Source organism: Calypte anna, chromosome 4B (assembly GCF_003957555.1).
Source record: "Calypte anna isolate BGI_N300 chromosome 4B, bCalAnn1_v1.p, whole genome shotgun sequence".
Classification (NCBI taxonomy): Eukaryota; Metazoa; Chordata; class Aves; order Apodiformes; family Trochilidae; genus Calypte; species Calypte anna.
Window position 1 is genome coordinate 23052171 of NC_044249.1, and position 26727 is coordinate 23078897.

Here is a 26727-nt window from a genome sequence, read left to right on the forward strand (position 1 = left end):
CCACATCAGGGCCCGGTGGTGGTGCTGGCCCCGGGGTCCCTGCCCGTGGGGTTTGGGTGGTGGGCAGGGATCAGCCCCCCCCAGCACCTGGAGTTCCACCGAGCTGGTGAGTGCTGAGTAATGGGGACACCGAAAACGCCCCAAAGCAGCGGTGGCTGGGACACAATGACACCGAGCAAGAGAATGACAAAGAAACTCCAGGGATCGGCCCGGGGGGAGGGAGAGGGGGGGGGCAGGAACCCCCCGGAGGAAGGGGAGCACAGGGAAGGGTCTGGGGGCACCTGCAGGGACCGGCACAGAGGGAGGGGGAAAGGCGACGGAAGGAGGAAAAGCAGCCCCGAACCTTTGTGCCCAAAGAGCCGCGGGAGGCTCTGCCAGCCCCGGCGGTTCGGCCGCGGCCCGCCCGGTTCTGGGTGCCGATGGACAGCACAGAGGGACCCGCACCCGCAGGACGGGTCCGCAGCGGAACCGGAGCAGGCACACCCCGGGTGCAGAACGCCTCTCCGGGCCGGGCCGGACCGGACCCTCGCCCCCAGCCCCTCCCCATCTCACCCGTCCGGACGCGTGTCTCCTGCCCTGGGCCATGTTCCGCGGGGCTCAGGCTCCGATCCGCGCTCTGCTCATGGCCCGCAGCGATCCCGCGGCGGGGGAGGAGCTGACAGCCCGGAACCCATCCCGGGCCGCCCGGTTCCGCTCTGCTCTGGGCCCAGTTCCGTGCCCGGGGACATCGGCTCCGCGCTGCCGGGGCCCACGCTGCGCCAGAGCCGCTGCGGCGTGCTGGGTCCTAACGCACCCGGGCTGCTGCACCACTGCCTGGCCACCGGCATGGCTACCAACACGGCCACTGCCTGGCCACCGGCATGGCCACCGGCATGGCTACCGGCATGGCTACCAACACGGCCACTGCCTGGCCACCGGCATGGCTACCGGCATGGCTACCAACACGGCCACTGCCTGGCCACCGGCATGGCTACTGGCATGGCCACCAACACAGCCACCAGTCTGGCCATCAGCCTGGCCACCGGCATGGCTACCAACACGGCCACCAGCATGGCCACCAACAACGGGATCCAGGGAGCAGCGGGGAGGGGTCCTGCAGCCCCCTGGATGGGGATGTGGGGCACTTCCCCCTGCCCCAGGATGGGACCTTGTCCCTGTGCCCCCCTGGGGACCCCCCCTGGCTCCAAGCTCCTCTCAGGGGGTTGCAGAGAGCCCCAAGGTCTCCCCTCAGCCTCCTCTGCTCCAGGATCAGCACCCCCAGGGCCCTCACAAGTTCTCCAGCCCCTTCCCCAGCTCCATTCCCTTCTCTGGACACACTCCAGCCCTCAGTCTCCTCCTTCTGCCCCCAGACTGACCCCAGGATTGGGGGTGCAGCCCCCGCTGCCCACACCAGTGCTGGGGTCCCCCACCCGAGCCCCCCCACCGGGTTCCCCCCACCCCAATCCCCCGGGGAGCACTAGGACCGGGTGGGTGGGCGGGCACCGACAGCCCCCGCACCGCCCCGCGCTGCCCCGCACCGCCCCGCACCGCACCGCAGTGCCGCAGCGCGGGCACAGGACGCTGCTCGGTGCTTTCCCGACACCAACGCTCCAACGATTTTTTCCTTTTTTTTTTTTTTTTTCAGTGAAATCAGCTGCTGGGGGACGGCAGGCCTGCCGGTAACCATGGCAACGGAGCGAGGAGCCGAGGATGCTGCGCACCGAGCCCGGTGCCCCCCGGTGCCCCCCGGGCTGCAGGTCAGTGGTTTGGGTCACAGCCCCCCCCTCATCACCGCTAATTGCACCCCAGCGGCGGGGGCTGCTCGGGGGCTCGCAACCGGCACCGGTGTCGGTCCCGGTCCGGTTTATCCAGCACCGAGACCCCCACCCGCGTAATTATCACCGCTAATGAAGGTGAGCACCGCGTGCGGCCCCCGGCAGCAGCCCCTGCCCCGGGGGGGCGGTGGGGAGGCCCCGGAGGGTTATCTGGGGCTGGGGGCAGCAAAGGGGAGAAAAGGAAAAAAAAACCACAAAAAAATCCCGCGAATCCCAAAAGGGAAAAACCAAAACAAGACAAATCCACGGGTGAAACCGCACGGATGTTTTTCTGTTTAAAACATTAAACAGAAATGGGAAAAAAAAAGAGAGAAAATTCACAGCCAGAAATTCACAAAAATACCCGAACAGAAACCCAGAAAAGGTAAAAGAGAAACTGGAGAGACAAGGGATGCAAAACAACCCCGGAAATAAAAATCCGAAAACAAAAACCCGAACAAAATCTCCCCCAAAACGAAACCCAGAAACTCATCAGAACGGTGAAACCCCCCCGCGCTCCCTGTCCCGAGACCCTCCGGGGTTTTCCGGGCAAACCGGGGCATTCGCAGCCTTTGGGCACCGCGCGGCCCCGGATCCCCCGGGACCGACCCGGCACCGGCTGCGCCGCCCCCAGCCCCGGACTCCCCCGGCCCGGCTCCGCTCCCTCCCGAACCCTTTCTGGATTTCGAGGAGGGTTGAGGCTCCTCCTCCTCCTCCTCTCACGGAGGGGCGGGGGTCACCCCCATTTCTCCCGATTCACCACCAAACAGCAGCGGTTCTGCCCAGGGCTGGGGTTCGGGTCCCGCCGGGCACTGACCCGGACACTTCCCCCTGTTCTGCAGGTTCTGCAGGTTCCCGGATCCCAGCGGTGCCGCCCGCCCCCGCCCTGACCCGGAGTCGGCCCGCGGCACCAAAGAGGTGAAATGGGCTGGAAATGCCCCAAACCTGCACCGGGGCTGGGGGAGCAGGGGGAGGGGAACGGCCCTGCGGGGGCCCCCGGTACCGACCCCCGGCACTGAGACACGGGCAGGCCGCACAGCGCAGCACGGAGCCCACACACACACAGACACACACCGGGTGCGGGGGGGCTCCCGGTACCCGCCGGGCCCTCCCCCCGGCCCGGGCCGCTCCCGGTACCCGCCGGGCCCTCCCCCCGGCCCGGGCCGCTCCCGGTACCCGCCGGGCCCTCCCCCGGTACCTGCCGCCCCGCCGCTCCCAGCGCCGCTCCCCGGGCCGCTGGCAAGGCCCTTGCGAGGTCCCCGGGGCTGCCGCCGAGCCTGCCTGACGCCGAGCTGAGGCGGTTAGCGCGGGCGGGCGGTGCGGCAGCGCGGCGGGCAGCCCCAGGGCGGCAGGGGCCTGGCGGCAGCGCGCAGGCGCAGTGCGGGCGGTGAAGCCGGGCAGGGGCGCCATGGGCCGGGGCGAAGGGACCGAGAGGCGCGGAGGGACCGGGCATGGCGGGACCGGGCATGGCGGGGCCGGGCATGGCGGGGCCGGGCATGGCGGGGCCGGGCATGGCGGGGCGGGGGCTGGCGGGACCGGGCATGGCGGGGCCGGGCATGGCGGGGCCGGGTCCCACCCGCCGGGAGGCGGGACTGAGCTTGGCTGGGAGGAGGAGGAAGCGGGACGGGGAGCCGCTGGTAAGTGCTCCGGGAGCGTCTGGGGCTTAGGCCTGGGTCGCCCTGTGGATCGGGCCCGTTCCCCTGCCCCCCAGCACCCCCTGACCCACCTTTCCCCCTGCCCAGCCGCCGCCAGATGCCCAGGAGGAAAGAGGTTCCGGCCCTGGTCCGTTTGTGCCTGCAGAGCCTGGCCCGGCACATGCAGAGCCTGTGGGTGAAGGACTACAGCGAGAATTACCTGGACGAGTATGAGTTCCGCTTCGTTATGGGCCCTTTCAACGACCTGGGTGAGCTGCGGGGTGTCGGGGGGGACGGGGGAGCAGCCCCGGGGCTCTCCCCTCAACGCCCTCGGTTGTTCCCTAGCTGGTAACTTGGTCCAGGAGCTGATCCGGTTGCTGGGTGAGAGCCGGCGGCTGAGCAGGGCAGCTCTGCACCTCCTGCTGCTGCCCCACCTGCAGGAGCTGAGCCTCCAGCCCTGCCCCGGCCTGGCCAGCAATGCCATCGGGCACCTCATTGTCCTGCGGTGCAAGGTCAGGGGGGTCCTGTGAGGGTGGGCAGTACAAGTCCCCCTCTGTGGGGCTGGGTGAGCTGGGCTGGGGGCACCCGCTCACCACGGGTGGGTGCAGAGGGGTGTCAGCGACCCCTCCCCGAGTCCCCCCCACTGAGGGCTCTCCCCGTGCTCTCTGCAGAGCCTGAGCTCCCTGGACCTGCGTGGCTGCAGCCGTCTCTCCCCGGGGGTGCTGGTGGACCTGGCAGAGGGGCTGCCCGGGATGCGGTGCCTGGGGCTGGCTGAGACCCAGACCAACACCCGGGTGCTCTCGGCCCTGGGCTCCTGCTGCCGGCGCCTGCAGGAACTGGATATCTCCTGCTGCAAGAAGGTGTCCCCGCTCGCCCTGTGGCACCTGGCCTACGACCCCCTGGAGAGGACCCTCTGCTGCCCCGCGCTCCGCGTGCTGCTGGCCCGGGGGCTGGAGCCCCATGGGGTCGGTGAGATGGTGACAGCGCTGGCGTTCCTGCTGCTGGCCCTGCCCAGCCTGCAGTTCCTGGCCCACAGCGCCGTGCCCGACGCCCTGCGCCTGCTCCACGAGCGGCAGCTGAGCAGCACGGGGCAGCCCCAGGGCTTCCCCTCCCTGGAGGAGCTGGCCCGGGAGCGGGGGGCTGTCCCGGGGGTCTGCCGGCTCACCCTGCCCCTGCGGCGGCTGGAGGAGGTGGAGGAGCCCGCCCTGGCCGCCGTCCTGGCCGTCTGTCCCCAGGCTGAGGAGGCCGGGGTGTGGCTGGGGGACACCCCGGGGCTGGCCCCGGAGCTGCCGCGCTGGTGCCGCCTGTCCCGGCTGTCCCTGGGCTGCAGGGGGCGGCGGGGCCGGGCGCTGGCGGAGGTTCTGCCGCTGATCCGGAGCCTGGGTCCCCGCCTCCAGTCCCTGGCCCTGCACGGCTTCTGCTGCCCCCAGGAGCTGACCCTGCCCGCCCTGCTGGGCAGCTGCCCGGGGCTCCGGACCTTCAGCGCCGAGCTGCACGCCCCCCCCGACACCTCCCCTGACGGCGAGACCCCCGCCCAGCCCCCCCGCTGGGACACCCACCTGCTGCCCCGTGGCTTCCCCCAGCTCCGCAGCTTCTCCCTCACCATGGACGGCACCTTCCCGGCCCGGTCCGGCCCGGTGCTGTGTGCCACGCTGGCCTCGGTGCTGTGCCGGGCCCCCCACCTGCAGACCCTGCGCCTACTCGGTGTCCCCTTCCCCCTGGGCTCCGTGTTCCGTTCGGTGCTGGCGGAGCCGGGGCCGCCCCTGCTGGAGCTGCGGGAGCTCTCGCTGGCCCAGAGCTGCGTCTGCAGCGGGACGGTGTGGCTACTGCTGGCCTCCGAGGGCCACCTGCGCCGGCTGGACCTGTCCCACTGCCGGGACATCCACCGGCGGGACTACGACAGCTTCCTGCGGGCGGTGCGGGAGCAGCGCTTGGACCTGGACATCTCCTGGGAGTAGCCCGGGGCTCTTTAATAAAGATTCGTACCGCGGGCGGTACCGTCTGCCCCGTCCCGTCGGTGCCAGCCCTGCCGCCCCCCTGCCCGCAGCCCGCGGGGCGGCTGTCACTGCCGAGGACCCCGGCCCAGCCCCGTCAGCCTCTCCGACTCCTCCCAGAGCTTGCGGGCCAGTCCGGCGTCGCGGGCGGCGGGCGAGGGCAGCACCAGCCCGCAGTCGCTGCCGAAATACTTCCCGGTGATGCCGGCGGTCTCCTCCGCGATGGCGCAGTACAGAGTGCTGGCGGAGCCCTGCTCCGCAGACTGCGGGACACAGCGGGTGAGGAGGGGGCCCGGCTGCCCCCCGCCCCGCCAGGGTGGGCTTTGCCGCCCCGCTCACCTTGATGAAGGGGCGGACGAGGCCGAAGAGCGCCCGCATGGCGCAGCCGTAGTGCCGCATGATGCCGGTGCTCACCACGCCGGGGCTCAGCGCGTTGGCCGTCACCCCTGCCCAACCGCGGCGTCAGCACCCCCGCGGGGACCCCCTCCCCACAGCCCCCCCCCCAGAACGGCCCCCAGCCCGACCTCAGCACCGGGGACGCAGCCCTGACCGGGGCTCTCCCGCCCGCGGGGGATCCTGGGGGGCTTCTCCCAAGGCTGAGACCACCCCAGCCCCATCGTGCAGCCCCGGCACCCCCCCGGGGGGGGTATGGGGTGTGGGGCGGCAGGGCCTGGCTCAGCAGGGTGCAGCTGGGCGTTGTAGGGCATGGTGTGATACTGCGGGCATCGTATGGCATCATAAATGGAACGTGTCCAGAGCCACTGAAAAGCTCAGAGGGCTGAGCACCTCCCTGGGAAGCCCGGCTGAGGGATTGGGGTTGTTCACCCTGGAGAAGTGTTGGGGCACTCCCAGGGGAGCTCAGAGCAACCTTCCAATATCTGAAGGGGCTACAAGAAAGCTGGGGGAGGGCTTTGGACACGGGGTGGTCGGGAGAGGACAAGGGAAATGGGTTAAAACTTGAAGAGTGGAGATGGAGGTTGGGTATTAGGAAGAAGTTCTTTGGTGTGAGGGTGCTGAGCCCCAGGGTGCCCCCAGAAGCTGTGGCTGCCCCATCCCTGGCAGTGCTGGAGGTTGGATGGGGCTTGGAGCACCCTGGGCTGTGGGAGGGGTCCCTGGGCATGACAAGGGCGTTGGATCTGGGTGATTTTTTCCGGTCCCTTCCAACCCACTCTCTGATTCCATGTGGCACCACACGGCACGGCACACCCCCAGGGTGCAGCCGGGTGTCGTGTGTCACGGCGTGGCTCAGAGGGGCATCGTGTGTCCCACCTGTGCCCTGCAGGCGCTGTGCCAGCTCTGCAGTGAAGAGCAGGTTCATCAGCTTGGTGCTGCTGTAGGCAGAGTCCCGCCCGCTGAGCCGCCGCTGCCCGGTCAGGTACCGCGGGTCGGCGGTACCGGCGCTGTGCCGGAAGGAGGAGACGTTGACGATGCGGGAGGGAGCCGAGGACTTCAGGAGGTCTGTGGGGAGCAGGGGGTGAGCGGGGACCAGCTCCCCCAAGGCTTTGCAAACGCTGTGGTCACTCATTTTGAATGGTTTATCTTAAACATAAGGCGTTAACCACCATCAAATCTTAGGCCTCTACCTATTTCAAAAGTGTCTTTGAGTTTGTACAGCATGCAAGCAATTAAAAGTTACTTTAAAGGGTCAAAATTTTACAGCTACCCCCCAAAACTACTTAAAATCTTCAGACACAAGGCATTTTAGTGAAAACCATTCTAGAAAAACCACCCCAAGCGATGGCAGAAGCCAAGATGTATTCAAGTCCGACCTAACTGCTCTGACCGTGGCCAGGTCTTTTGTGGCACTCTGCTGTGGTCCTACAGAATGCTCTGAGACCCAGCTGGAGACCCAGCTGTACGTGACAATGAACCAAAGGCTCCGTAACACGCAGACCCCGCAGCCCCCATACTCACCCAGCAGCAGGTTGGTGAGCAGGAACGGCCCCAGGTAGTTGGTGGTGAAGGTTTCCTCCAGCCCCTCCGGCGTGATGGTGAAGGGCAGCCCTGGAAGAGGGGATCAGGTGGGGGTGGAACCCGGTGGCACCGCAGTGGCCGCACCCCCGGCTCGGTTCGTACCGGTGACGGCAGCGTTGTTGACCAGCAGGTCCAGGCGCTTCTCCTCCCGCAGCAGGTCCCGGGTGAAGGCACGCACCGAGGCCAGCGAGCTGGTGTCCAGCAGCCGCAGCACCACGGCCGGGTTACCGGTGGCCGCCCGGATCTCCTCCACCGCCGCCTGGCCCCGCTCTCGGCTCCGGCAGGCCAGGATGGTGCGGGCGTTCCTGCGGGCCAGCTCCAGGGCCACGCACTTACCGATCCCTGCGGCACACCGAGCGGGCACCGCCTGCTCCACACCCGGTCCCACAGGAGGGTCCCTGGGGGGTCCGTGTGACCGTCCCCAGGGTCCCAGCGTGGGGTAGGGCAACGGAGGGGACCCCATCCCGGGCAGCTCGGTTATTGTCAGAGCCCAACACCAAAGCCAGGGTGCTCTGGCGCAGTGTGGTGGCCTTGATGCTGCTGGTCACTGACCCGGCAGGGACAGAGTCCGGGCACGGTGCTGCCGGGAGCCCGGAGGACACCGTCTGGCCAGGACCGCTGGCTTGGGATGGGCTGTGAGCACCTGGTGGTCACCCGAGGGCAGGGGACACCACCAAAGCAGGGGCTGGCAGCTGGGGAAGGACCCGTGTCCCCGGCAGGCCACCCCGTGGCACCATGCCCTCCTGCCATCACCCACAGACGTGTCCCCAGCCCCTTCTCCATCCCTGGGACCTGCCACTTCCCCTGGCTCTGGCACAAAAGAAAGGGGACAAGGTGCCACGGCAGGTGGGACCTGCAGCCAGAGGGTCCTGCACCCTCAGCCCCACTCCAACCCCCTCCATCTCCTGTGCCACCAGTCCCCGCTCACCGCTGTTGGCTCCGGTGACAATGACAGTCTTGCCGGTCAGGTCAGTGGGACACTGGCGGGGGTCCCAGGCGCGCCTCTTCCTGGCCCAGAGGAGCAGCCCCAGGAGCAGCGTCAGCAGGAACCATCCCGGGTGGCTGCAGACGCCCGGCAGCTCCATGGCTGGGGCCGGGAGAGCAGCTCAGGACCTTTGCCCAGCGCTGGCACGGCGGGGCCCCGACTGCTCCCCGAGCCCTGGGGTGCGCGGCAGGAAAAGTCCCGGAGGGAGCCCGGCTGGGCGCACACCCAGGGAGGGGCAGCGGGGGCGGGAGGCTGAGCCACGCGTCCCGCCCGCCACCCCGCGGCCCCTCGCCCACACCAGCCCCAGACCCACCCTGGCCCTTCCTGAGGTGCCCACCGGGCAGCCACAAGGTCCCCACACGGGGACACCCGCCGGTGAGCAGGGACCTGCTCGAGGAGGGGGCAGCCCCAGTGAGGGGTCCCCGGGGTCGCGCTGCCCTCGGAGAACGGAGGAAGCCGCGGGGACTCCCGACATTTCCCCACAAAATCTCTTTAATTCCTAATTAAATCTCTTTAATAGGTGACAGGGATGAGTTGCGAGCTCGGACACGTCCCGTGGGGTGAGGTGCTCTGGTCACCTTTCCCAGCCCGTCCTCCTCCTCCCCCGCAGGTCTGTGAATGCTGGGGAGCCAGGAGAAGGAGGTGGGTGGGGAGGAAAGGTGGCCTGTTCGGTGCCAGCCCCCCCGGACCCCCGCCCTCTCCCACGCCTTTCCCACCGCCGCCAGGAGGGTGCAGCCGGGCCAGGTACTGGAGCCACGGGGCAGCCCAGCGAGGCCGGGAGCTCGGACCCAAACCAGAACTTCGGTTTGTCACCCGGCCCCGTGTTCTTCGCCAAAGGCCACGCTCGCGGCTGCCACACCGGGACACGGAGCCGCCAGCACCGTGGGGAGGGTCCGGGGGGAATCCTACCAGAGCACCGGGAGGGACCCGCCCGGCGGCGGTGGGAGAGAGGGCGGGGAGTCGGGGGTCCGGAGCCACCTTCAGCACTCGCCATCGCCCGTGAGCTGCCAGGCTGCCATGGCGGGGAGGGGCACGATGGGGGGGATGGGTCTCAGGGACCTCCCGGACCCCCCAGCCCCTTCTTCCTCCTCCTCCTCCTCCTGGCCGTACACAGGGATGTGAGGTCCCCTCCCGGGAGCCCCACCGGGGCCCCGCTGGAGCAGGCGTCTCGGGGGCTGAAGGGACGCCCGGGGTGGCGGCTGGAGCCCCTGAGGCTGCCGTGACCCCCCCAGCTCCTGTGCCCAGCCGCGACATGTGACACCCGGCGGCTCGGCCCCCCCGCCCGGGTCCAGCACCTCCACCCGGGGCCGGATCCAGCGCTGGGGGTCCGATCTGGGGACTCCCGGGATACAGGGGGATCCCTCCGGCTGCCCCCCCTTGCTTGGGGGGGGCTGGCGGCGGCTGGAGGGGGGCGGCAGCGGCGGCTGGGGACTGCGGACCCCAGCTATGCCGCCCCCCTCCGCGGCCCCGTCCCCCGGCTGCTGGGGGGGCTTGGCGGGGCGGGGAGGCGGGGGTCGAGCTGGTCGAGGTGGCGGGGGCCGGGGGGCGGTGGGCGGCCGCTCTGGGAGCGGCTCCGGGGAGGGCGTCAGCGGGAGGATGGCGGCGAGGACCTGGCCGGAACACGGGGGCTGCGCAGGGGGGGCTTCGGCATCGGCCGCCGTGGGTGGGTGCTGCATTCCGGAGACCTGCCCGGGGGGGGGCAAAGGGGGACCCGGTGTGAGGCAGCCCCAGAGAACAAACTAGAGCCCTCCCGCCCCCCTCCGCACAGCCCCCTCGCTCCCCTGGTGGGGGCCTGGGCCCTGCCAGGGGCTACTGGGACCCCCCCCGGCGGGGGCTCCGGAGTCGCCCCCCGGCTCCAGAGCTCATCCCGTCCCTGGGAGGGTCCCTGGGGTTGGTGGGGGGGTGTCTGTCTCACCTCTGCCGGGGACAGACAGAGGTGCATGAGGGGGACGAAGCCCTGAGCCCAGGAGTCCGCGGCGGGGGGGTCGGGCTCCTCGTCCTCCTGCCAGACCCCCCCGGGCTCGGTGTCACCTTCGTCCCGCGCTGGGAAGCGCATCTGGGCCATCAGCAGGAGGGTCTCCCGCGCCCACCCCAGCGTGGCGGGGACGGCCTGGGGGGCAGCAGGGTGAGCCCCCCACCCGCCCCACGGTGACAACAGGGCTGAGGCGAGGAGGCTGGGCCCCCCCCCCCCCCCCCCCGGTCTCACCCGCCCCTCGATAGCCCCCTCCAGACCTGCTGCTGGGCGCTGGCCCTGGCACACCCCTCCATCACCCGGTCCAGCAGCTCGGCCACGATGTCCCCCACGTCCCCATCCCCCCGCTCGGTGCCCAGCAGCCAGACCCATTCTGCCTCGGGGCGGCGGGGGGCGGTGGGGTGGGCGGTGGGGCCGGGGGGTGGCCGGGAGCGCTCCACGCGGGGCCTGGAGGCCGCCCGCTCCCGGGGGGTCGGTCTCTGCGGGGACAGGCGAGATCCTCAGTGCGGGAGGGCACCCCAGTGCATCCCAGTACACATCAATGTGCTCCAGTACACCCTGGTGCATCCCAGTACACACCAATACACTCTGGCATGTCCCAGTACGCACCAATACACTCTGGCATGTCCCAGTACACCCCAATACATCCCAGCACGCCTCAGTACAACCCACCACAGCATGCCCCAGTACAGGCCACTGCACTCCAGTACACCCCAGTACACTCCAGCATGTCCCAGTGTACTCTATTGCACCCTAACACAATGCCCCGGTACAGTCCAGCACAGTCTAGTACTCCCCAGCACATCCCAGTACAACCCAGTACGCTCCAACACAACCCAGTACAACCCTGTACAGCCCAGTACTCCCCAGTACAACCCACTACAGCCCAGTATGCCCCAATACAACCCAGTACACCCCAATACTGCTCACCACAACACCCCAGTACAACCATTACAGCCCAGTACACCCCAGTACCCGGCAGTACCCCCCAACACAACCCAGTACAGCCCCCCAGAACACCCCAATCCAGCCCAGTTCCTCCACCCCCACCTCAGCCATCCCACCCACTGGGCAGGACGCGTCCCGGTTTCCACGGCAACGCTCCCCGCCCTTTCCCGGAGCGGCGCCGCGCAGTGACGCCATCAGCGCGCGCCGCCCCCCGCGGCCTCATCGCCGCCGCGACGCCGTTTCCATGGCTACGGCGGGCCCCGAGTGAGCTGGGGTGGGGTCCTGGGGATGAAACCGGGGGTCCCGGGGGCTCAGGAAAGGTCTTAGGAGGTGAAAATGGGCCCGAGATGAAGGAAAAGGGGGGGCGGGGACGCGCACATTCGTGCCCTGCAGCGTCCCCGGCCCCCCCTGAGCCCCCCGCCCCCCGATCCCCCCTAGGATGTACCGCAAGGAGAAGAGTCTCCCGCTGAAGAGCAGCAGCGCGGCTCTGTACAACAACCTGAGCGTTCTGAGCGCTCCCGGGCGGGGCTTGGCCTGCTTCAGCACTGTCCATGGCCCCAGCTTGAACCTGGTCAGTGTGGCCGAGGATGGGTCGGGGTTCTCCCAGCGGCAGCTGCAGGCCAAGGAAGGGGGGATGGCGGTCAGCAGCCCCCTCCTCACCCAGGTAAAGGGCTGTGTGGGGGGGTGGGGAAATGCCGGGAGGGATGAAGGAGAATGCGGTGCCTTGAGAATGGGGGAGGGGGAAGGAGCTTCCCTGAGGGGGGAAGGAGGCTCTGGAGGGGGAGAGGATCCCCTTAAGATGGGAAGGAGGCACCGAAGAGGGGAAGGAGCCCCTCAAGGAGGAAAGGAGCCCCCTAAGAATGGAAGGAAACTCCCAAAGAAGGAAGGAGCCTCCTGAGATGGGAGGGAGCCCCCAAGAAGAGAAGGAGCCCCCTGAGGGAATAAGGACCCCCCCCTGAGAAGGTCTGTGGGACCTCTGGGAGTTCACCAAGGATGCCAGGAACCCACCTCTGGTGCTGGGAACCGGGAACCCGAGTGTCTCTGGGCTGAGCTGCTTTTCTCTGCAGGCTGCCTGGTGTGTGCTGCCCTCCCGGGTCCTGCTGGTGCTGACCTCCCAGAGAGGGATCCAGGTGAGGTCTGGAACCCAAACGAGGGCACACCTGGGGTGATGAACTGGGGACAGCTGTGGAGAGAGCTCACTCTCTCCTGGAGATCTCCTTGAGCCTGAAGCCACAGGAGGAGCTTCCCCACCCTCTTGGGCTCACCCCGTTGCTGTCTCTCTCCAGATGTACGAGGCTGATGGCTCCACCATGGTTTATTGGCACGCGCTGGACGTCACGGAGCACCCTCCAGGTACATCCTGCGGTGGGGGCTGCAGTGAGGAGCCCCCCAGCTCTCACTTCCCTGGAGCTGTGTGATCCTGGGGGTGCAGCCCAGTTCCTCCTGGCCTGGAGACCCCCGGCAGCTGTGCCGGCACCGAGCCAGGACAGTGCTGCACAGAAGGGTCTGGACAAGTCACAGTGTCACCCTGGCTCCTGCCTGCTGGCTCTGCGGGGGTCTGGGTGGGCTGGGAAGGGGCTGAGGAGGTGTCCTGGGTGCCGGGAGCTGTGGTGGGGTTGTGAGCAGCTCCCGGTGTCCCCTCAGCACACTCCGTGTTTGCCCGAGGGATCGCGGCAGCCGGCGAGCGCTTCATCTGCGTGGGTGAGTGTGGGGTGGGGGCATCCCTGGGGCCCAGGGGTGGGCTAAGCCCCCGCCGATGCCATCCCCCTGTGCCCCCCCGCCCTCCACAGGGACATCCTCCGGGTTGGTGCTGGTGTTTGACATCCCCCCCAAAGGGACCAACGTGACGGTGAGCGAGGTGCTGGACCAGCACCGCGACGCCATCACCGACATCGCGGCGGAGCTGGGCCGGGCACCGGTAGGTGCTGGGGGGCAGAGCTGCCCCCTCCATGGCACAGCACCTAGGGGGGAGGGGGAAGCAAAAGTCTCAAGAGCTGAAGGGCGGTGGTGTTGGTCCAGGAGCAAACGGGCCAAGCTGGTGACTGTCCCCCCCAGTGGTGACCGTGCCTCCGCACCCCCGTCCTGGGCTCTGCACCCTGAGTGCAGCTTTTGTGGGGCACAAAACCTTCCTGCCTGGTGTGGAGCAGCTGCCAGGCCCTCCCTGACCCCCCTGGTGCCCCGCAGGAGGGGGCTGGTGACCTGGTGACAGCTGATGACGCCGGCAGCCTCTGTGTCTGGAGCAGTGGGGAGGAATTTGCCCTGCTCTGCAAAATCCCAGCCCTGGGGTAAGCCCGGGGTGGGGGGTGGCTGGGGCAGGGGGTCCCTCATAGGGGTGACAGACACCCCCACACCGTGGTGTCCCCGCAGCTGCTCCTGCTCCTCAGTGAGGCTGTGGCAGGGGGTGGTGGCTGCTGGCTATGGGGATGGGCAGATCCGGCTCTTCGAGGCGGCCACCGGTGTCCTGCACGTGGCCATCAGCGCCCACGCCCGATGGATCTATGCCCTGGACCTGGCACCACAAACAGGGAAGGTACAGCCGGGCCCCCCTGCCCCCGCCCCCCCCAAACCACCCCAACATTCCCACCCCACATCTCCCTCTCCAGCTGCTCTCTGGTGCCGAGGATTCCTTTGTCCACGTCTGGAAACTCAGCAGGAACCCAGACAAGGACGACATCGAGGTGAGTGGCCACCTCTTGGTGGGGACATCACAGCCACCCATGTCCCCACCACCTTCTTGCACCCACAAGACCATTTTTTTGGTGACCTGGGACGTTGCCTAGTCGTGGTGGCTCGTCCCTAACTTGTCACCAACCCACGGCACCAGATCCAGCACTGCCACTCCGAGTGTGTCACCGACACCCAGGTGTGTGGGGCCCGTTTCTGTGACCCCCAAGGGAATTCCTTTGCTGTCACTGGCTACGACCTGAGCGAGATCTTCCGCTACAGCCGAGCGCCGTGAGGAGGGGTGGAGGGAGGGGGGGTTGGGACACAGACACCCCCCAAATTCTGCTCACTGGGGGTGCAGGGTGGGGGCATGTGTCCCCTGGCCAGATGTGCAGGGACACAGATGTGCTGGGAACAGCTGCCAGCATCTGCCCACCCCCTCCCCAACTCCGTGCAGCCCCCAGGGACCTGCTCAGCCTCCAGCTTCGCTCCCAGGGCCTTGGGGGTCACAGGGTGTGTGTGGGGGGCAGCCCCAGTGCTGTGGGGTGAGCTCAGCCTGGGCTGGGATTTTGGGGGGGGGTGTTTCACAGTTGCAGCCTGTTGTTCCCACCTGCAGCCCCCCCGTGCTGCCCAGCCCTACACTATGGGGCACTGACCCCATTGTGTCCCTCCCACCCAAACAAACCCCACCTAAGGTTGGGGGTCCACCCCCATCACTTTACTCCCTCCCTCCCCCATGTACTGTCCCCCCCCCCAACTGTGGGTCAGGACCCCCAACCCCCCTCTTGCCTATCCTCCCCCCATGTGCTCTGTACTCCCCACTCATGATAAATGCACCTGAATGTGCCCCCCCCCACACGTCACTCCTTCCTGGTGGGGGCAGAACTGGGGGGTGGGTGATGAGGGGGCCCACGGCAGAGTCCAGCCCGTTACAAAAGGTTTTATTAAAGGTTAAAACAGCTGATGCTGAGAGGTGTGGGCATCCCCACTCACTGTGCTGGGGGGCCCAGGGGGGGCTGGTGTGTTTGTGAGGCAGGGGGGGTGTTAAAAAAGTGTAAAAATGGTTGTGCAGTTCAGACTGGGGACCCTGGAATCCCCTGGGCTGGGGACAGTCGCCCCTGTGGGGACATGGCCAAGGCACAGAGATGAGCTGGGTGGGGGGCAGGCTGCCCTTGCCTCCCCCCTCCCCGAGCAGGAGCAGTTCCTGCAGCCACACAAGCACCCAGGGACCCCCACAACACACTCCCACCCCACTCACAGCTTGGCCCCCCCATCTCCATCAAGGGGGTAAATACAGCACCAGAGAGCCCTTCCCGGGGGGAGACCCCGGCACGGGGTGGGGGAGCCCCTGGGAGGGGGAGGGGGCCAGCAGAGCCCCCCCACACCCTGCCCACCCCCAGCCCCACAATACTGCTTGGTCAGAGGTAGCACCAGCGTTGGCTGGGGAGGGGGGGGGGGCCCTGCCAGCATGGCACGGCTTGGCACGGCAGTGCCAGAGCTTGGCATGGCTCGGCACGGTTCTGCATGGCTGTGCCACGGCTGGCACGGCAGTGCCACAGCTCAGCATGGCATGGCTGTGCCACGGCTCGGCACAGAATGGCACGGGGAGGCACAGCCATGCCATAGCTTGGTATGGCACAGCACGGCTCGGCTCGGCACAGCTGTGCCAGGGCTCAGCAGGGCCAGTCCCACCGCCGTGCTGGGGTGAGGCGTGGTGGGCAGGATGAGCAGTGGCCCCACCTGTAAACAGCCGGGCGAGGGTCCTGGGGGTCTGCCGAGCCCCCCGCCCGCCCGGCTCAGGCCAGGGGTGGCGTGGGGCGCCAGAAGCACCAGCGGCGCCGGGGGTGCTGCTTGCGCTGCAGCTGCTCCTCGCGCTCCCGCTCCTTCTGGCAGCGCAGGTACAGATCCTCCTCCTTCAGGTACCACACCGGGGGCCAGCGGTGACGCTCGAAGTGCGCCCGGTTCTCTGCGGGGACACCGCGCACCCGGGTCCTGGCCCTGCCTTTCGCTTCTGGCCCCGGACCCCTCATCTCGTGTCCTGATCCCCGCCCGGACCCCCCGGTGCTGCATCCCAATCCCCGCTGTCACCCCTTCCCCCTGTCACTGCCCCAGCCCCCCCCAGGCCCTGTCCTGGTCCGTGATCCTTACCCTGACCCGCAAATCCAGGACCCCGATCCCTGTCCTGCACCCCAGTCCCACATCCCAGCCCACAATCCCCACCCCAAACCCACCCCCGTCCCTGTCCTGGCTCTCTGGACCCCACATCCCGACCCCTTTCCCAATCCTACGCCTCAATCCCTGCCCTGGACACTCCCACCCCACATCCCTGTCCCGGTCCCACCCTCCCAGTCCCGTACCTGGAGACATGAACTTCATCTCCCGGGGGAAGCGGCGGCAGACGCGGTTGTAGTTGGTGCAGATGTAGTGCAGGCACCACGCTGCCAGCTGCCGGGCGTTGTGCAGCTGCGGGCAGGGCTGTGAGCACGGCACGGCGGGGGCTGCACCCCCCGAGCCCCTCGGCAGCCCCCCGGCAGCCCCCATACCTGTGTCATCTCCAGGTAGATGATGACCTGCTCATCGATCTCCACCCGCTGCACGAAGGCGCGCAGCAGCTCGTCCACCGCGTATTGCTCTGGGGGGGGCACGGGGTCAACACCAGGGGGGCCTCAGGCACCGGGGAGCTGCCCCCCAGGGCAGAGCTGGGCCCCCCCTAGCTCTGACATCGAAGAGATGCCGGGGACACATCGATCCCCGTCCCTGTGTCACGGCAGCGGGCGGGGGTGCGGGGGTCTCACCGGTCAGCGCCTGCAGGCGGGGCAGGCAGAGGCGGTTGGTGAGGATGAGGAGTTCCATGGCGTCCAGGTCAGGCGTGGGGGTGAAGACCCCGGTGTAGAGGAAGTCGAGGACGGCGCGGAGGCAGGAGCAGCTGGTGCCGGGCAAGGAGACCTGCGGAGAAGAGGGGGGCACCCCCACCCCCACATGGACCCCACCCACACCCCTGGTTTTCCCCCCGGCACAAGGGCCACCAGGACTCGTGTGTGCTGGGGGGGTCTGAGCCAGCCCCCAGAACTGGCACTGCCATGGGACACACATCCCAGGAGAGCCAGCAGGGACACCCCTGTCCCCCTCACCTCGTCAGCAAAGCTCTCCCGGAAAGCCCCCCGGAACATGGCCATCATCCAGTCACAGCCAGCCACCAGCAGCGGCTTGTGGGCCGGCACCGCCCCGTCATCCACCCGGAAAACCACGTCTGGGGCAGAGAGGGGACAGCGAGGGGACAGCCTCAGTGCGGGACAGGAGCCCTTGGCCACCGCAGCCCCAGGGACAGGGGACCCTCAGCAACCCCTGGCGTGAGGTCAGGAGACCCCCAGCTCCTCCCACCTGGAAGGGACATGGCTCCAGGACCCCAGACCCTGGGCGGAGGGACGGGGGATGCGGGTCACTGGGAGCCCCAGACCCACGCAGGGCAGCCCCCAGCCCTCCCTCTGCCCCCCACCACAGCCAGGGGCCCCCCATACCTGCGAAGACCCCCTTCCCCAGGCACTCCTTGATGCGGTTGGCACGGCGGACGTGGAACGCCTTGGTGATCTCCTGGTTCATGAAGCTCTCCTTGTTGAGCACGTTGGCCACCATCATGCGCAGGTCGAAGACCTCCAGCAGCTCGGCGATGGTGGCCACCTGCAGCAGGTCACCACGGGCCTGGTCCAGCCGCCCGGTGTAGAGATATTCCAGCACGGCACGGAACGGCTCGGCCTGCACCCGCCCGTCCATCCTCACCACCGCCATCCGCCTCTCCCGCCCGGACACCGGCTCCGCCACCGCCTCCCACCGCAGGCTGAGGAACCCGCGGCCCCAGGACGACAGGTCGTGGCCACCATCGTCACTGCCGGCCCCCGGCGCCGGCTGCAGGGCGTCCTCGCTCTGGGAAGTCCGCAGCGGGGTCTGTGCCCCCTCGGCCAGGACCCCCCGCTCCCCCTCCAGGCTCCGGGTGCGGGCGGCCGGCTCCTTGCCCCCTCCCCCTGGTTCCTTCAGCGTGAAGAGGTCGTAGAACTTGGAGCAGGAGGTGGCCAGGTAGACGCGGTGGGCGAAGACCTGCTGGCCACCCTGCAGCTGGAAGAGGACATCGGCGCAGAGCGGGGTCTGGAAGAGGGCGGCGGGACCCCAGGCACGGCTGGCAGGGGGGTCGGGGACCTGGATGACGGGCGGGGGTGGTTTGGGGGGCAGGAAGGGAGCTTGGAGAAGCGGCCGCTGCATCTTCTTCAGGTGGGACTTCCAGAACTGGAGGTGTCTGCGGGAGATGAGGGCGGCACGGATGGCGTTGTCGAAGACGTCCTTGATGCCAAACTGGGCCACCACGCTGGTCTCATAGTAGGGCACACCCAGCTCCTTGGCCACCTCGTGGCCCCGCTCGGGGGGCAGGATGTCGGTGGGTTTGATGGGCCTGGAGGGGACAGAGCAGGGGACACGTCACCGTGGGGCAGAGGGTCCCGAACCTCCCCCCCCCCAGCACAGAACCTCACTTGGCCAAGGGGCGCCGGGCCCGGTTGACGGCCTCCAGGTCAGCGTAGCGCAGGTCGAGCTGGCAGCCCACCAGCACGATGGGGGTGCGGGGGCAGAAGTGCTTGATCTCGGGGTACCACATGGTCTTCACGTGCCGCAGGGAGTTGGGGTTGGCCAGCGAGAAGCAGAGCACCACCACGTCTGACCTGCACCGGGAGGAGGGGGTGAGGGTGGCCCTGGGCTTGGGGATCGGCACTGGGGTCCCCATTGCTGCCCAGGGAGCCCCCCAAGCCCCACAGGGCTCTGCCCCACGTCCCAGCCCTGGTGCTGCCAGGGGCTCGGGGCAGCCCGCCCGGGCAAGGTGACATGGGTGACATGGGTGACATGGGTGACATGGGTGACAGGGACACCGCCAGCAGCGCCCAGGTCCCCGCAGCCGTCAGGGCCACAGGAGGGGCCACGTGGCCCCAGTCCTGGTTTGTTTTTAGTCTGGGACCTGGTTTGTTTTTATCGGTGCCGGGACGTGACCAGGAGGTGCCTCTGGAGCCGGGCCCGTGCCAGGGACCAAGATAGAAGCCACCGGCCGCCTCCCGTGGGCCCCCAGCCAGCACCAGAGCCACCGCTCACCCCTGGGTGACACCGGGACCCAGTGAAAGTCCCCCACCCCCCAGCCACGGGTGCCCCCCGCCACGGGGCCACGGGGCCAGGGGGGGCCCGGGCAGTGCAGAGGGGAGATAGAGGCGAGCCGGGGCAGTGCGGCGGGCGATAAGGACCAGGACGTGCCCGTGGCCACGGGAAGGGGGTGTGCACAGACCGGGGGGGGCCGGGGGGCTGCTGACCGCACGGACGGGGCCCGGGACATCTCCTGCTGCCAGGCACCACCCAGGGAAGGGCCCGGCACCCCCAGGAAAAAGTCCTGACACCCCACCCAGCCCCCCAAAACCTCCCCCCTCCCCAAACCTGCAGGCTCGGGGGTGGGTGGTGCTGTTTGTACCCCCCCGCAGGTTCCTGCCCGGGGTGGGGGGCTGTGGGGGTGCACCTAGGGCACCAAAAGGGGCCCCTGGCTGGGGGTGGGAGAACTCTGGGGTGCCAGGGCTGCTCTCTGGATGCTGGCAGGAGCCACAGGGGACTCTTCGGCTCCTTGTCCCCCGGGGTGGGCAGGGCTGGTGGGTCGGGGGGACTGGGGGGAGCTCGGGGAGCAGGTGCCGGGGGTCAGGGCAGCAGCGGTGAGGTTTGGGGTGATGGTGGCAGGTCGAGGTGCGGGGTTCGGGGTGCGGGGTTCGAGGTGCCGGTGTCGCGGGTGGTCCCACCTGCCGTAGGCAAAGCGCCGGTCCTTGTGGTGGTCCCCGAAAGTGTCCCAGAGGCGCAGGGAGACGCTGACCTCGTCCACCACATCCCGGGAGCGCTCCAGCACCTGCCGGGACAGGCGAAGCCGCCGTCACGCCCCCCGCCCCGGGCCCCCCGACACCCCCTCCCGCCGCCCCACCTCAGTGCCCCCCACCTCCTGGCAGACGCGGTACTGGTCGATGGCCCAGACGGTGGGGACGTGCGTGGCCAGGAGCTGGTACTGGCTGAGGGTGGCGTTGCAGGCGCGGGCGCAGATCAGCCGCGTCTTGCCCACCGCGTTGTCGCCCACCACCACGCACTTGATGGTCTCGACGTTGGGGCGCTCGTAGTCCACGTCCAGGTCCATGGGCACCGGGGGGACACACCGGGGGGGGCAGGGGACACCCGGTTGTGGGGGGGGGACGGGACGGGACGGGGACAGCGGCCCCGGCCCCGCTCAGCACCGCCCCCCGCCCATCCCGCTGCCGCCGCCGCCGCCCGGGCCCGTTACCGCGCGCGCCCCGCCCCGCCCCGCCGCCAATCAGCGCCCGCCCCTCCGCCCCGTCGGCCCCGCCCCGCGGGAGCTTCGGCCAATCACAGGGCGCTCCTTCCCTCTCCTCCCCTGCCCCCTGCCCGTGCTCGCCCCGCCCGCCCCGCCCCGCCCCACGCGCGCGGACAAAGGAGCGCCGGCAGGGGGCGCTCCGCACGCGTGACGTGCCCCGCCCCGCGAGCTCCGGCCAGGACACGCCCACCCGGGGCGGGGGCAGCGGGGACACCAGTGGGAGTGGGGACCGAGGGGAGAGAAGGGACACCAGTGACACTGGTTGCACCAGTAACAGGAAGAAGCGAATGACAGCAGGGATACCAGTGGCACCAGTTCCACCCGTGACAGCGGGGACACCGCCGACACTGGGTACACCGGTGGCAGCGGGGACACCCGCGACACCTGTGTGTGGCACCAGTATGACCAGCAGCAGAGGGCACAGCGGTACCACGGCGTCCCAGCTCGGGCAGCAGTGACACCGGTGTCACCGCCGGTCCCCCGGGTGGGCTGGCCTCGGGGCAGGGCGGTGGGCAGGGACACCCCCGGTGCCGGTTCTCCCGGTTCTTCCGGTGCCGGCTGTCCCGGTGCTGGCTTTCCCGGTTCTTTTGGTTGTTTTCGGTGCCGGCTGTCCCGACTGGTCCGGTGCTGGTTGTCCCGGTGCCAGTTCTCCCAGATGTCCCGGTTCTACCGGTGCCGGCTGTCTCGGCTGCCATGGTTCCGGTTGTCCCGGTTGTCATGGTTCTCCCGGTGCCCCTTCTCTCGATGTCGGCTGTCCTGGCTGTCCGGTGCCGGTTCTCCCGGTTCTGCCGGTGTCGCCTGTCCCGGTGGCTGCCGGTCCCGCCCCGCCCCGCCCGGTGCTGCCGGTCCCGCCCGTGGGCGGTGGGGCGGGAGGGATCCCGGGGGGGCGGGCGCAGGCGGCGGGCGCGGGATGGCGGCCCCAGGGCTGGAGCGGCACCGGCTGGCGCTGCTGGCGGCCCGGGAGGACGTGGGGAATCCCCGGGCCGGGACCAACTGGTGAGCGGCGGGACTCGGAACCGGGAGCGGGACTAAGAACCGGACGCGAGAACTGGGGACCGGGAACCAGGACTGGGAAACTGGACTGGGAACCGGAGACGCGAACTGGAGTTGGGGATGGAACAGGGACTGGGAAGCGGGTAACGGGCACCAGGGCCGGGAAGTAGGAACAGACACCAGGACTGGAACCGGACAAGAACCGGGGATGGGAACTGGAAATGGGAAGCGGGGACAGGAACCGGGGACGGGACCGGGAACCAAGAACCGGGAATGGGAAGGAGAACTGGGACCGGGAGTTGCGACCGGGGACTGGTACTGAAACTGGGAACCGGGAGTGTGAACCGGCGACAGGGATGGGACAGGGAACTGGAACCAGGCACCGGGCACAAGTACCAGGAGCCGGTACCGGGCCAGGGGGTCTCCTGGGTGCACCAATCCTCCGTATGGGACGTGGGTGCGCGTCGGGCCCCACCCGATGAGTCGCACTGGGAACCGGTGCCCGGTACCACCCAATCGCCCTGGGGCTGGGAGCGGCGACACCGCCTTGGGCACCGGTAGCGCCCCTGGTGTGACGCCCCCCGGGCCCTGCCGGCGCCGGGGGTGGAACCGGTTCCCCCAAACCGCCCCCCCCCCCGGGCAGGGGTCCCAGTATGGGGGCAGTGTCGCGGTGGCACTTCCCGCAGCCCCATTGTCCCTAAGGCGGATGCTGCTGGTGGCACTTCCATGAATTCAGTTGAGCCCCCCCGACCCCCCTGTGTCCCGTCCCGTCCCCCCTAGGGCTGTGTTTGCCTACGAGAAGCACCATGACCTCAGGCTCCTGGACTCGGGAGGTAAAAGGGGTGGTGGGGTGTTATGTGGGGCAGGGGTCCCACTGCTCCCCCCACACCCCCCTGATCCCCTTATGCCCCCCCAGCCGGGGGTCCGGATGAGCTGGGGGGCAAATTCTCCCCCACCAGCATCATGTACGGGTTGTGCCGCATCCCAGACCCTAGCACTGGCCTTCCCCGTGTTGTCCTCATCCACTGGGTAAGTGGTTGTTTTTAGGGGGAACGGGGAGGGTCTTTAAGGGTGGGGGGGACACACAGGGACAGGTCATGATGTCCCCTTTGTGGCAGGTGGGGGAGAAGGTTCCAGAATCCCAACGCCTCCAATGTGCTGGGCATATGCCGGTCATCAGGGAGTTTTTCAGGGTGAGGGTTTTTTTGGGGGGGGCATGGCACCCAGCCCCCCTTTTTCTCTGTGCCCCCCCCCCCCTCGACCTTTGCTTGCTGCGCATTCCTGCCTCTGCTGACTCAGGCCACGCCGTTCCCAGTTCCCAGCCTTGGCCAATGATCCCGGGGTTGTGGTTGGGCTCCCTGCCCCCCACCCCCGCCGCCATCACCCACACCCTCCCCCCCACACACACACACGATCCTGCCTTTGCTTGTTGCCCCCCCCGCTTAAAAATTCCTATTTCTGGCTGTGGGTTCACATCTGGAGCCGGGGAATGGCGCCAGGATTCCCTGGGGAGGCTGGGAATCCAATCCCGGAGGGGTCCCGGGGGGAGTGGAGAGGGGGGCCTCTGGGTGCTTGGTGATGCTGGGGGGGGTGTGTGACACTGTCCCTGTCTGGGTGGCAGGAGGCCAGCGTGGTGCTGAGCGCCCACCGCCCCGAGGAGGTGACACAGGAGGGGCTGAGCAGGGCGCTGACACAGTTGGCTCCCACCGCAGCCCCTCCCGCCAGGAAGGGAACCCCCCCCGATGCCCAGGAGCTGGTGGTGAGTTGGGGGAGTGATGGGCAGGATGAGGGGGGCTCACCCATCCTGCCCGCTGTCCTCCTGGGGGTCCCAGTTCGGGGTGGGAGGGGTGGGTGGGGGTCGTGCCCTGAGCCGCTCGGTGCTCACCCCCTCAGGGCACCAACTACCGCAAGACCAACCCGGCGCTGGAGATCCGCAGGACCCAGCGGGATTCCTTCTGGGCACAGGCCGAGGTGAGGGGGGCAAGGGGGGCTTGGAGGCATCCCCCGGGGCTCCCACGGTATCCCCGGGATGGGGGCGCGGCGGTTGGGACGGGGCGCGGTGGCCCGGTGCGGGTTTTGGTGTCGAGGCTGCTGGAGTCCTGGTGCCGATGGCAGCGCTGCTCCGTGGGGGGGTCCCGGTGTCGTTCTGTGAGGTCCTGGTGGCACTGCCGGTCCATGGGGTCCCGGTGCTGGTGGCACTGAGTGGAGGCCTTGGTCCCACTGCTGGTCCGTGGGGGGCCCCGGTCCTGATGACGATGCCGGTCCGTGGGGGTCCCAGTGGCAGCTGTGGGGATCCCGCTGCCGGTGGTGATGCCGGTTTGTGAGGGTCCCGGTGCTGGTCTGTGGGAGTCCTGGTGCCGGTCCATGGAGTTCCGTCTGCCGGTGCCTGTCCGTGGGGTCTCGGTGGCGGTTACATGGGGTCCCGGTACTGGTTCACGGGGTCCCGGTGGCGCTCCGCGGGGGTCCCGGTGGCAGTCCTTAGCAGTGTCGGTGCCGGGCCGTGCGGGTGCCGGTGCCAAGGTGTGTTCCGGTGCCAGCGGGAGGAGGAGCAGCGGAAGGAGCAGGAGCGGCAGCGGGAACTGGAGAGGGCCCGGCGGTGGGAGCGGGAACGGCGGGAGGAGGAGCGGCGGGGGGCGGCGGAGCGGGAGCGGCGGCTGCAGGAGAAGGAGCGGATGATCGAGGAGCAGCGGTGAGTGCCGCGGGACCCCCTGGGACACCCCCCGGGACGATCCCCCGGGACACCCCCGGTTCTGCACGGCTCCGTCTTGGAGACCCCTGCAGGGTCTGGAGGCTCCTGCACCCCATGGCTGCTCCCCCTTCGCCCCCCATGTCTCCTGTGCCCCCATGTTCCCCATGCCCCAGCACCCCCTGTGCTCCCCGCATCCCCCACACCCCCTTGTGACTGTCCCCACCCCCCCGCACCCCCCAACGTCCCCCGCATCCCCCAACACTCCCCCCCGCCCCCCCCCGCAGGAAGGAGCAGGCACGGCTGGAGGCGGAGGAGAGGAGGAAGGAGAAGGAGCGATGGGTGAGTGTGTGCCTGGGGGGCTTCGGGGGGGGTCCGGGGATGGGTGTGGTGCCATGCTGTCCCCCCCCAGGAGCAGCAGCAGCGGGAGCACGAGGAGGCCATGCGGGAGCGCGGTCGGCACAGTCAGTCCATCGAGAAGGCAGCTGTGAGTGCGGGGGCTCTGCCGGGGGGGACATCTGGCACTGACCGTGACCCCGTGTGACCCCGTGGCAGTGCCGTGCTGCTGTGTGGCAGTGCCATGGTGCCACATTTCCCCGGCTGGGTGGCCATGCCGTGGTGCCACATGTCCCCTGCCCACAGGAGGCAGCTGTCCTGGTGTCCCAGCGTTCGCAGAACCCACGGGATTTTTTCCGCCAGCGGGAGCGCTCAGGGTCCACCTCAGGCCCACCACCACCTACCACCCCCCTTGGCACCAGGCCCGGTAGGTGACAATGCCACCTCTGGGGACAACAGGCAGTGTGGGGGGGTTGCTGTCCCCCGGGGCGGGCAGGGATGGGTGCTGACCCTGTCGCATGCCCCCCAGGTGCCCGTCGGCCATTCCTGCGGTACCAACGCAGCCTGACTGAGTCAGCCTTCATCTTCCGCCGGCCGGACCCCCCGCCCTCACCCGGACCCCCCCAGCCTGGGACCTTCAGGGCTGAACCCCCCCCCAGCCCCCGGAAGCCCCAACCTCCCCTCCCTGCCAGCCCCATCGGGAGGGGAACCCCTTCTGGTGCCCCCATCAGCCCCATGGAGAAACAGATCTCTCCCTCTGCCCCCCTGGGGACCCTCCCCAGCCCCACGGGGACAGGGACCCCCCCTAGCCCCACAGGGACAGGACCCCCCCATGCCACAAGCCCCATAGGGACAGCCCCCCTGGCTCCCTGTACCACCTTGGGGCCCCTCAGCCTTGGGGGTGCAGGGGCAGGGCCTCCCTCCACCATTCCTGGTCCAGGGCCTCTGCCCTCCCCCAGTTCCCCCCCATCGGGGTCCCCTGGCAGCCTTTGTGGGGTAGAGCACCTACCCCCCTGCAGCACTCCTGGGCTGGGGCCCCCCCACAGCCCCCCGATGCAGTCCCCCCCGGGCACCGAGGAGCCCAAGCCTCTGCCTCGCCCCAACCTCCCGCGGGATGAGGACAGGCCCCCCCTGGACAGCTTCCCCAGCCCTCCCTCATGGGGGTCCCCAGAGCTGCCAGTGGAGCCAGGTGAGGGGGTCCCGAGTCCCCGGGGAGGGTCTCCCATGCCTGGGCTAGTGCCTGTCCCAACACCTGGAGCTGGAACCCCCCCATGCAGCCCCAGCCCCCCCAGGGAGCAGGACACCCCCCAGGCCAACTCGGGGCACAATGGCATTGGGGGGCATGGGCAGGGGAGCTGGCCAGACCCCTGGGAGCAGGACCCCTCCCTGAGGCAGGTATGCCTTCGGCTTGGGGAGGGGGCTCGGTGGGTCTGAGGTGGGGAGAATGGTTTTGGGGCTGGGGGCTGTGGTTGAGGGGGGCTGGTTCTGGAGTTTGGGGGTCGGGGTGGGGTCGGGGGGCACGACAGGGTTGGGGACAGGGCCGGGTAATGGGGCTAGGAAGGGTCCTCAGGGCGAGGGGGGCATGGCTGGAGGTCTTGGGGACCCCTCAGCCTCCCTCCCCATTTTACAGGGGGATGAGTCCAGTGACAACATCGTCCTGCCACAGCCCCTGCACAAAGGCTCACCAGGTACCGCCCCCCAGACCCCTACCCCCTACCCCCCACCCCGGTAGGGGATAGCGGGGGGGCTCTGTTACTCCCTCAACTCCCCCCATCCCCTGCAACCCCACCTCTCTACCCCCCTGTCGTCCCTCCCTGTAACCTCCCTGTATCCCATGACCCACAGGACCCCCCCTGCCCCATAGGCCCCTCCGTACCCCTCATCTACCCGCCCGTACCTCTCTTCCCCTGCATGGACCCCCCCGGCCGGGCTCAGCCCCCGACCCCCCCTCTCTCCCCAGGCTTCGCGCTGCTGCTGCCCAAGGGCCGACCCCCTCCTGCCGAGGACCAGGACCACTCCCCCCACGCCGTGTAGCCACGGGGGGGTCAACCCATGGCACCCAGTTCTGTGACCCCACCACGACCGCATCCCCATCCCCACGACCCCCCCAGCACAGCCCCCCTGCCTTCACTTCCAGCTCCCCTCTCCCCCCCATATATGCAACCCAATAAGCAGCTTTGGCAGGGAGCCGGTGCCCCCCCCCAACACCTCTGGTGGTGACACAGGGCAGGGGGGACCTGGAGACCACTCCCCAGGGAGGCCAGGCCGGTGGAGGGACCCCCTTACGCTACCCCCAGTCCCCCCCAAGCACACAGCAGCTGTTAAATAAATTTTAATGCATATTAATGAGGTGGCAGCTT

The 26727-nt window shown here is 69.0% G+C and overlaps 6 protein-coding genes across 10 annotated transcripts in view; 3 read left to right on the forward strand and 3 right to left on the reverse strand.

Moving 5' to 3' along the window:
* The window catches only part of DCTN1 (dynactin subunit 1), a 36082-nt gene extending 33009 nt beyond the window's left edge, over positions 1–3073 (reverse strand). For 2 of the 3 annotated variants that reach the window (XM_030450501.1, XM_030450500.1), the window contains exon 1: positions 553–572. The gene's annotated coding sequence lies outside the window, so the exon portion shown is untranslated. Of the gene's footprint in view, positions 1–552; positions 573–2991 lie in introns of those variants that run through there. The other variant, XM_030450502.1, reaches the window with a different exon arrangement.
* LOC115598358 lies at positions 166–5483 on the forward strand. Its single transcript, XM_030450923.1, has 6 exons — positions 166–1115; positions 1789–1892; positions 2564–2711; positions 3536–3696; positions 3773–3939; positions 4099–5483. Exons 1-6 carry the CDS (start codon positions 166–168, stop codon positions 5383–5385), a joined length of 2817 nt encoding a protein of 938 aa, XP_030306783.1. The 3' UTR covers positions 5386–5483.
* On the reverse strand, positions 5372–8578 carry LOC103531174 (retinol dehydrogenase 13). The gene is made up of 6 exons (XM_030450513.1): positions 8324–8578; positions 7498–7737; positions 7336–7425; positions 6691–6879; positions 5761–5867; positions 5372–5684 (listed from the first exon to the last, which is right to left on the reverse strand). Exons 1-6 carry the CDS (start codon positions 8478–8480, stop codon positions 5490–5492), a joined length of 978 nt encoding a protein of 325 aa, XP_030306373.1. The 5' UTR covers positions 8481–8578; the 3' UTR covers positions 5372–5489.
* Positions 8579–11460: 2882 nt separating this feature from the next.
* Positions 11461–14925, forward strand: WDR54 (WD repeat domain 54). 2 transcript variants are annotated; one of them, XM_030450517.1, is made up of 10 exons: positions 11461–11564; positions 11739–11964; positions 12368–12430; positions 12587–12653; positions 12945–13001; positions 13091–13218; positions 13485–13585; positions 13668–13830; positions 13904–13978; positions 14125–14925. In XM_030450517.1, the coding sequence occupies exons 1-10, from the start codon at positions 11545–11547 to the stop codon at positions 14257–14259; spliced, it is 1035 nt and encodes a 344-aa protein (XP_030306377.1). In that variant the 5' UTR covers positions 11461–11544; the 3' UTR covers positions 14260–14925. The 2 variants fall into 2 exon arrangements, with proteins under 2 accessions (XP_030306377.1, XP_030306378.1); XM_030450518.1 differs by having other exon boundaries at positions 11512–11574; positions 14125–14861.
* Positions 14890–20157, reverse strand: LOC115598310 (rho-related BTB domain-containing protein 2-like). Its single transcript, XM_030450516.1, has 9 exons — positions 19966–20157; positions 19775–19878; positions 18485–18670; positions 17483–18405; positions 17096–17214; positions 16760–16910; positions 16508–16596; positions 16322–16427; positions 14890–15930 (listed from the first exon to the last, which is right to left on the reverse strand). Exons 1-9 carry the CDS (start codon positions 20155–20157, stop codon positions 15761–15763), a joined length of 2040 nt encoding a protein of 679 aa, XP_030306376.1. The 3' UTR covers positions 14890–15760.
* A 1101-nt stretch (positions 20158–21258) lies between these two features.
* Positions 21259–26688, forward strand: LOC115598335 (drebrin-like). 2 transcript variants are annotated; one of them, XR_003987577.1, is made up of 13 exons: positions 21259–21348; positions 22126–22178; positions 22262–22374; positions 22464–22538; positions 22967–23104; positions 23239–23316; positions 23883–24034; positions 24319–24373; positions 24444–24518; positions 24674–24794; positions 24897–25556; positions 25998–26055; positions 26328–26350. XR_003987577.1 is itself a non-coding variant. In XM_030450733.1 (13 exons), the coding sequence occupies exons 1-13, from the start codon at positions 21263–21265 to the stop codon at positions 26399–26401; spliced, it is 1944 nt and encodes a 647-aa protein (XP_030306593.1). In that variant the 5' UTR covers positions 21259–21262; the 3' UTR covers positions 26402–26688. The 2 variants fall into 2 exon arrangements, 1 of the variants encoding a protein (XP_030306593.1); XM_030450733.1 differs by having other exon boundaries at positions 24897–25762; positions 26328–26688.
* Positions 26689–26727: the final 39 nt, after the last annotated feature.

Excerpts from the sequence above, each read along its gene's own strand:
- LOC103531174 (XM_030450513.1), bottom strand. The coding sequence starts at position 8,480 with ATGGAGCTGCCGGGCGTCTGCAGCCACCCGGGATGGTTCCTGCTGACG. Across the intron at positions 7,738-8,323 it reads TGTCACCGGAGCCAACAGCG|GGATCGGTAAGTGCGTGGCC; the intron begins GTGAGCGGGGAC and ends GGTGTGCCGCAG. Across the intron at positions 5,868-6,690 it reads ACAGCGCCTGCAGGGCACAG|GGGTGACGGCCAACGCGCTG; the intron begins GTGGGACACACG and ends GCGGTTGGGCAG.
- LOC115598310 (XM_030450516.1), bottom strand. The coding sequence starts at position 20,157 with ATGGACCTGGACGTGGACTACGAGCGCCCCAACGTCGAGACCATCAAG. Across the intron at positions 18,406-18,484 it reads GCCCGGCGCCCCTTGGCCAA|GCCCATCAAACCCACCGACA; the intron begins GTGAGGTTCTGT and ends TGTCCCCTCCAG. Across the intron at positions 15,931-16,321 it reads GATGAAGTTCATGTCTCCAG|AGAACCGGGCGCACTTCGAG; the intron begins GTACGGGACTGG and ends GTGTCCCCGCAG.
- WDR54 (XM_030450517.1), top strand. The coding sequence starts at position 11,545 with ATGGCTACGGCGGGCCCCGA. Across the intron at positions 13,002-13,090 it reads CGAGCGCTTCATCTGCGTGG|GGACATCCTCCGGGTTGGTG; the intron begins GTGAGTGTGGGG and ends CGCCCTCCACAG. Across the intron at positions 13,219-13,484 it reads CGGAGCTGGGCCGGGCACCG|GAGGGGGCTGGTGACCTGGT; the intron begins GTAGGTGCTGGG and ends GGTGCCCCGCAG.
- LOC115598358 (XM_030450923.1), top strand. The coding sequence starts at position 166 with ATGACACCGAGCAAGAGAATGACAAAGAAACTCCAGGGATCGGCCCGG. Across the intron at positions 1,893-2,563 it reads AATTATCACCGCTAATGAAG|CAGCGGTTCTGCCCAGGGCT; the intron begins GTGAGCACCGCG and ends ACCACCAAACAG. Across the intron at positions 2,712-3,535 it reads CGGCCCGCGGCACCAAAGAG|CCGCCGCCAGATGCCCAGGA; the intron begins GTGAAATGGGCT and ends CCCCCTGCCCAG.
- LOC115598335 (XM_030450733.1), top strand. The coding sequence starts at position 21,263 with ATGGCGGCCCCAGGGCTGGAGCGGCACCGGCTGGCGCTGCTGGCGGCC. Across the intron at positions 22,375-22,463 it reads GTGTTGTCCTCATCCACTGG|GTGGGGGAGAAGGTTCCAGA; the intron begins GTAAGTGGTTGT and ends CCTTTGTGGCAG. Across the intron at positions 24,374-24,443 it reads GGAAGGAGAAGGAGCGATGG|GAGCAGCAGCAGCGGGAGCA; the intron begins GTGAGTGTGTGC and ends GTCCCCCCCCAG.